At 35.6% G+C, this 8,425-nt stretch overlaps 1 protein-coding gene across 1 annotated transcript; it reads left to right on the forward strand.

The window, feature by feature from the left end:
• The first annotated feature begins 406 nt into the window (after positions 1–406).
• On the forward strand, positions 407–7,058 carry dlx1a (distal-less homeobox 1a). The gene is made up of 4 exons (XM_062070676.1): positions 407–666; positions 3,796–4,364; positions 4,492–4,691; positions 5,850–7,058. Exons 2-4 carry the CDS (start codon positions 4,055–4,057, stop codon positions 6,102–6,104), a joined length of 765 nt encoding a protein of 254 aa, XP_061926660.1. The 5' UTR covers positions 407–666; positions 3,796–4,054; the 3' UTR covers positions 6,105–7,058.
• The last annotated feature ends 1,367 nt before the right edge of the window (positions 7,059–8,425 follow it).

The raw sequence follows: 8,425 nt of genomic DNA on the forward strand, positions 1-8,425 counted from the left end.
AGCTCTAAATTACCATTCGTATCATTAGTGTCACCACTTTATTATTTTACAATTTTCCACACTCGGTAGTGCGAGCGGCTCCAGTTTGTGGATACTGTAATCGTGGGAAAAATAATGACAGTTATCAGTCGCACCCACCAAGTGCCCATAAAAATCTGTCCTCTGTTCTGGAAGATGATAATTATTGGTTGTAGCGCCATTATCATTGTTGATAGAGGAAGTCTTGAAGCATTTTCCCCACTAAAGTAATAATCCCAGAGAAATTACTTCAAATTGGCCTATTTTAGGGAGAGGGGGTGGGCAGCAAGGTTTTGGTTATATTTGAGAGAATCTTTAAATCCAGCCAGTACACTGGCATCTGTGCACACCATGCTCCAGCTCACTCTTTTTTCTTTTTTTTTTTTGCAACTTGCTGGTCCTTATTTGAGTCCAATTATGTAATTGGGCTGCTAATGACAGCGAGGGACTCTAACTAGCTTTAATGAGTTATTCAGGTGGAGATGGAGGCAGCAGCCTTGCGCTGCATCAGATGCTGCAGAACTGCAAGCCTGCAAGACACAACTACTCCTGGATACACTTTGCTTCTCCTTCTTCTTCTTCTTCTTCTTCTTCTTCTCCAAATCTAATCAAGTGGATTCATCCCCACACCTTCTCCTGATCACCTCAGTAAGTCCTTGCTTGCACCATTACTATTATTCTATTATCATAATGCTTTATCGTTTGACGTGCATGTCTAATCCTGCAGTCCATTCCATTCACTGGGATTTTGAGACATAATTAGGCTTGTGGTAGTTTGGCCTCACCCCCCTGCATGCATCCTCACTTTAGACTAAAGCTCAGTGCAAAAATTAAAAAAATGCAGACGATGAAAGCAGACACGTTTAAATGTGGAAACAACACCTTTAGAAATAACGTCATCAGTTTTTGCATACAAAAACCAAATATGAATTACAATCACTTATAATATAAATATATTAGCCTGGAGATGGCTTCACCTTTACTCTGCTGCAGGTGGAAGTGGGACCCTGAGCCAGTGCAAGTGGTAAACACATGACTAATTATTGGCCTACTTATGAAAATTGAACTCTGTGTTATGCTAATTCAGCACATTCGGAGCTTTAATTAAAGTGGCATCCGTCAGACCGGTCAGCAGCTTTGATGCGACTGAAAATTGGTTATTTGCTCGCTTAAACCGCACTGATCTTCATATTGATCAAAGATGTTTTCTAAATTAAAATGAGAGTAATGGTGATTAGAACTCTGCCTTAAAACACTCTCTACCTCCGACAACCAAAAAGCTGTGAAAACAATGATGCTGTGTTCCAAATGTGGATTACATTTTGTTACACACACACACACATACACACACACACACACACACATATATATATATATATATATATATATAGAATTATATATATATATATATATATATATATATATATATATATATATATATATATATATATATATATATATATATATATATATATATATATAATTCTATTTTACTTCTTTTATTGTGTTTACAACCCCCTGGCGCTGTTTTGTACTGTTTATGTACTTGTTTTGTTATTATTTCTTGATTGTATGTAAATGTTCATATTATAAATAAAGGTTACCTACCTCTGACAGCCAAAAAGCTGTGAAAACAATGATGCTGTGTGCCAAATGTGTTATTTACAGAACTTGTGTGAGTCTATGGCTTTACATTATATATATATATATATATATATATATATATATATATATATATATATATATATATATATATATATATATATATATATATATATATATATATATATTTTTTTTTTTTTTTTTACCTTGGAGAGCATACGGTATCTCCTGCAAGCTGCGTCTCAGTCAACACCATTAGCAGCTACTCCATATTTTCATAGATAAATGTTCGATGTTCAGGAATTCTTTTTGGCACTTTATGCTGGCATTATTAAAATTTAAAGTGCCATACTCATAATGCTTTGCCAGGTCAGCTCATACATTGATCATGTTTTTGTATGATTTATTTCTTTAATGCAATAAATATAATCTGTTCCTTCTTCTCAGATTCTTCTGTCCTTCGCACTCACTTCCTTCAGACCAAAAGTTTGGAAAAATTATTTGTATATATATAGACTCCAAAAAAAGGGAATAAGCGATAGAAAATGGATGGATGGATGGATATATATATATATATATATATATATATATATATATATATATATATATATATATATATATATATATATATATATATATATATATATATATATGATGCATTCTATTTTACTTACTTTTTTGAGTTTACAACCCCCTGGCGCTGTTTTGTACTGTTTCTGTACTTGTTCTGTTATTATTTCTTGATTGTATGTTCATATTGTAAATAAAGGTTTATAAAATATAAAAAAATTAGTAATGATGCATGCAGATTCAAAAATATAACATTTAAGGAAAATAGAATAGAATAGAAGGTACTTTATTGATCCCTGGGGGGAAATTCAGCACCACAGTTCGCTCACAATAAACAATAAACACTTAGGTATTTTTTTTTTTACATGTGAATAATATAAATACAGTCTATTATACAGCATTATTCACATGTGAATAATAAAAATGCAATCTATTATACAGCATTATTCACATGTGAATAGTATAAATACTCTATTATACAGTATTATTCACATGTGAATAATAGAAATACAGCCTATTATACAGCATTATTCACATGTGAATAGTATAAATAGTCTATTATACAGCATTTTTCACATGTGAATAACATAAATACAGTCTAATACAGCATCATTCACATGTGAATAATACAAATACAGTATATTATACAGCATTATTCACATGTGAATAATAGAAATACAGCCTATTATACAGCATTATTCACATGTGACTAATATAAATACAGTCTATTATACAACATTATTCACATGTGAATAATATAAATACAGTCTATTATACAGCATTATTCACATGTGAATAATATAAATACAGTCTATTATACAGCATTATTCACATGTGAATAATATAAATACAGTCTATTATACAACATTATTCACATGTGAATAATATAAATACAGTCTATTATACAGCATTATTCAGATGTAAATAATATAAATACAGTCTATTATACAGCATTATTCACATGTGAATAATATAAATACAGTCTAATATACAACATTATTCACATGTGAATAATATAAATATAGTTATTATACAGTATTATTCACATGTGAATAATATAAATACAGTATATTATACAGCATTATTCACATGTGAATAATATAAATACAGTCTATTATACAACATTATTCACATATGAATAACATAAATACAGTCTATTATACAGCATTATTCACATGTGAATAATATAAATACAGTCTATTATACATTTAAGTACAGTCAAAAAGGAACATATGCATAGCGGTATAGCTCGGTTGGTAGAGTGGCCGTGCCAGCAACTTGAGGGTTCCAGGTTCGATCCTTGATTCCGCCACCCTAGTCACTGCCGTTGTTTCCTTGGGCAAGACACTTTACCTACCTGCTCCCAGTGCCACCCACACTGGTCTAAAAGTGTAACTTAGATATTGGGTTTCACTATGGAAAGCGCTTTATAAATATAATTCACTTCACTTCATAACATAAACGTGGGTAGAGGAGGGTTGTGTTTTAAAATGTGAAGACATATTTACTAGTAACACCTTAGTAATTAATAACTGTGACTTTAATGATGATTCGGACCTGTCAGCAGGCGGCCTGAGGTTCTGTGCGCTTTCTCGCCTTGATCAGGTCGCTGCGAGGCGGACGGACCAATGGGCTCGCCGCCTGGAGGGCGCGGACCAATCAGCGGCGGCCAGGAATGAATATTCATGAGTGGCAGATTCAAACCTCCGGGGGAGTTTATCTCGGTCCGCAGCATCACACCTGCCACTTTCCACGGGCACAAACGGAATTTTCTTATGAATGGAAGGAGAAAAAAGCGGTGCGACTTAAATCGGGAGCCCTCCCGGTCTGAACTCACACGACAAAAGCCGGAGGAAGACGGAAGATGACAATGACCACAATCCCAGAAAGTCTCAACAGTCCCGTCTCAGGAAAAAGCGTCTTCATGGAGTTCGGACCTCCGAGTCAACAAATGTCTCCGTCCTCCATGACGCACGGACACTACCCGGTGCACTGTTTACACTCGGCGGGCCACGGCCAGCACGACAGCTATAGCCCGGGCCCCAACTTCCCCCGAACCCTGGCCTACCCTTACATCAACTCGGTGGGCAACCACTCCAGCAGCGCCTACCTCGGCTCGGTCCAAACGTACCAGAACAGCAGCGCCCTGCCCCAGACCCGCTTAGAGGACGCAGGTAAGACTGGCGTCATATTGCGTAACACCACCAACAATTCCCAATTAAGGCTAATTACAAAAGTGTGACCCTCGGGCGTCTATTGGCTGCGCTGTACCTTTTCTAACCATCTTTCCGTCCGCACCAGCACCGGAACCGGGCAAGAACGCGGTGGTCGAAGGCGGAGAGGTTCGCTTCAACGGGAAAGGGAAAAAGATCCGAAAACCTCGAACCATCTACTCCAGTTTGCAACTCCAAGCCCTCAACAGAAGATTTCAACAAACGCAATATTTGGCCTTACCGGAAAGAGCCGAGCTCGCCGCGTCTCTGGGACTCACCCAAACACAGGCAAGTCTGCCACAATAATAATAATACTAATATTCACATCACGCTGTTTAGGTCAAGTTTTTATTTATTTATTTGATTAATCGCACGATTTAAAATGTAATTGTCAAAATTGTGTTCATTTATTTGCGTATTTTTTTAAAATTTAGGATTTATTTTGAAATGAAATCCACTTCCCCTTATTGACCAGGTCACAGGCCGTGTCACCACCCTCAGCCTTTCCGGTAACCATCCGCGCGGAGCATAATCTGCGTATATCATTAATAATTAACTCATTACTGTTGTCAGCTCTAATTTATGCATATTTGTTTAAATTCATTCTTTAATTACTGTCATGTTATTATACTATTATTATTATTGTGTAGCCTATAAATAATCATGTTTTTATACATTATAAATTGATTTCATGTACCCCGCCTTCACGCCCGATTGTAGCTGAGATAGGCTCCAGCACCCCCCGCGACCCCGAAAGGGATAAGCGGTAGAAATGGATGGATGGATGGATCATATTTTTGATTTAATTCCAGGAGGAAGAAATATATTTAAAATGATTTTCTCACGTGCGTAAAAATGCCTCGGTGCAATTTATTTCATCTTAAGACCCACTTTTATTATTTGGCTTTTAACACTACGTGAGTTGTGTGGTCCTCTGTCCTCTGTTGTCCTCTGTTTTTTGTTTTTTTTTAAATACATTTTGATTTCTATTTACTGTTTTAATTGGTTTTACCCTTTAAAATCGTTTTTAATCATATGTATTTTTATATTGTTTTTATATTTATTTATTTTTTGTTTTTGTCCAGTCATTGGTGGAGCTAAGGATAATATTTGAACATTGTTTTTAATATTGTTTTTAATATTGTTGTGCAGCACTTTGGAAACATTCTTGTTGTTTAAATGTGCTATATAAATAAAGTGGATAGGACTGGATTGGATTCTTTTTTTTTTTTTTTTTAGATATATGCGTGCTAGTTTTAGTTTTTATTTTTTTTTATTTTTATTATCTTTTTATTATTTTTTTAATACACTGTAGCACTTTGAGGTTGTTTGCTCAATGTAAAGTGCTTTTTACAAATAAAATCTATTATTATTATTATTATTATTATTATTATTATTATTATTATTATTATTTCTTCTAACCGGATGTCGTGTGCATTTTCGCAGGTGAAGATTTGGTTTCAAAATAAGAGGTCCAAGTTCAAGAAACTGATGAAGCAAGGCGGCGGCACTATTGACACTAACGCTTTGGCCACCGGCCGTGGACTCTCCAGTGGTTCCCCGACGGTCGCGCCCGTCTGGAGCGCGCCCACCGCCTTGAAGACGTCAGTCGGCACCACCGGGTCTTACATCCCGGCCTACACGTCGTGGTACCCCGGTGCGCACCAGGAGTCTATGCAACAGTCCTCCCAGCTCATGTGAACACACACACACACACACACACACACACACACACACACACACACACACACACACACACACACACACACACACACACACACACACACACACACACACACACACACGGTCGGGACACCTGCCAAGGTGTGTCTGGGGGAGGTGAGAGAGGTGGGGGGGTGTCGGACTTCGCACCCACCCACCCACAGGTCATGACGTACAACACCGACTGTGGAGTTCACCTCAAACCGGAACCAGAAAGAAAAAGCTGAGAAACTTGAACGAGGAGCTTTTTTTTTTTTTTTTTTTTTTCCCCACAAGCGGATCATTATTCATGAACCATTGTTTTGCTGCTCTTTTATATCTTTTTGAATCATATTTGTGGAGACAAACTGCACCACGCAGGCTACAATAAACCTATATTTGTTTTCTTTATTGCGTTACCCACCATTAGTAAGTAAGACATTATCATTTGCACCAAATGAAATAATAACCCAGCAAAATGTAAAAAAAAAAAAAAAAAAAAAAAAAGCCTCAACTTGTTTGTATGTGTTTATTATTTAAGTTAAATTATTGGAACGTTTTTCCCCCCTGTTGAGGCCGGTCTTGTGTTGATTTGTGTGTTTAAAATGAGACAACATTGTGTTGTCATGCTGCACTATATTGTTATTGTTTTTTTTCCCAGAGTGGGAAAAAGGCCTGGCTATTAAAAGCTGCACCAGAAACAAAAATGATATTACACACCAGACGAGCAGCTCATTTTTCTCCCTGTATTTTGTAGATATACATTGAACAAAACAAAAATATTGTTTTGTGCTTTACTGGCTGTGAAAGGTTTTAGACTTGGTGTGTTCGTCCACTTTGTGTTTAGTCCACATAGAAAAGATTTAGTTTTGTATTTTTTATTTATTGCCTCTATATATGTACATACTGTGCACATTTTCACAAAGCAGTAAAATGATATAAATTATGTGAATAATTGTGTGAGATGCACTGTTTGATGAACACACACACACACACACACACACACACACACACACACACACACACACACACACACACACACACACACACACACACACACATACAAAAATAATGTTCAGCCCATTTTTGTGCTATTGATGCAGATATTGTGAAATCTCAACAAAATACACACGCAAAAATGTTGGGTTAAAAAATAACCCAATTTTAACCCAACTGCTGGTTCAGAAAAGGACAAACCTTTTATTTGAGTTATTTTAACTCAACATTTTGGGTTAATTTTTTCAACCCAACTTTTGCGTTGAATTGTTTAACCTATAAGTTGAGTTATGATGACTTGGGTTATTCCCAACCAAACTATTGGGTTGAATTATTTAACCCAATAGTTGAGTTATGATAACTTAATGTTGGGTTATTCCCAACCAAACTATTGGGTTGAATTATTTAACTCAATAGTCAAGTTATGATAACTCAATGTTGGGTTATTCCAGGCTCAACTACAAGGTTATTTGGATTTATCTGTGAAATTTGGATTCTTTGCAGCTTTTCTTCAGCTAAATCTTGTGGGGAAAACTTTAGAATGGAAAAGGGGCAATGGTTGAAAATAATGTTCTGCCCATTTTTGTGCTATTGATGCAGATATTGTTCAATCTCAACAAAATACACACAAAAAAATGTTGGGTTAAAAAATAACCCAATTTTAACCCAACTGCTGGTTCAGAAAAGGACAAACCTTTTATTTGAGTTATTTTAACTCAACATTTTGGGTTAATTTTTTCAACCCAACTTTTGCGTTGAATTATTTAACCAAAAAGTTGAGTTATGATAACTTAATGTTGGGTTATTCCCAACCAAACTATTGGGTTGAATTATTTAAACAAATAGTTGAGTTATGATAATTTAATGTTGGATTAATCCCAACCAAACTATTGGGTTGAATTATTTAAACCAATAGTTGAGTTATGATAACTTAATGTTTTGTTATTCCCAACCAAACTATTGGGTTGAATTATTTAACCCAATAGTTGAGTTATGATAACTTAATGTGGGATTATTTCCAACCAAACTATTGGGTTTAATTTTTTAACCCAATAGTTGAGTTATGATAACTTAATGTTGGGTTATTCCCAACCAAACTATTGGGTTGAATTATTTAACCCAATAGTTGAGTTATGATAACTCAATGTTGGGTTATTCCAGACCCAACTACAAGCATTATTTGGATTTATCTGTGAAATCTGGATTCTTTGCAGCTTTTCTTCAGCTAAATCTTCTGGGGAAAACATATTATGGAAACGTGGCAATGATTACGGAATTAATTGAGTAATTATTGCATGCACAAACAGGTGAAAACTTTTTGGTTA

Source organism: Entelurus aequoreus, linkage group LG14, assembly GCF_033978785.1.
Source record: "Entelurus aequoreus isolate RoL-2023_Sb linkage group LG14, RoL_Eaeq_v1.1, whole genome shotgun sequence".
Lineage (NCBI taxonomy): Eukaryota > Metazoa > Chordata > Actinopteri > Syngnathiformes > Syngnathidae > Entelurus > Entelurus aequoreus.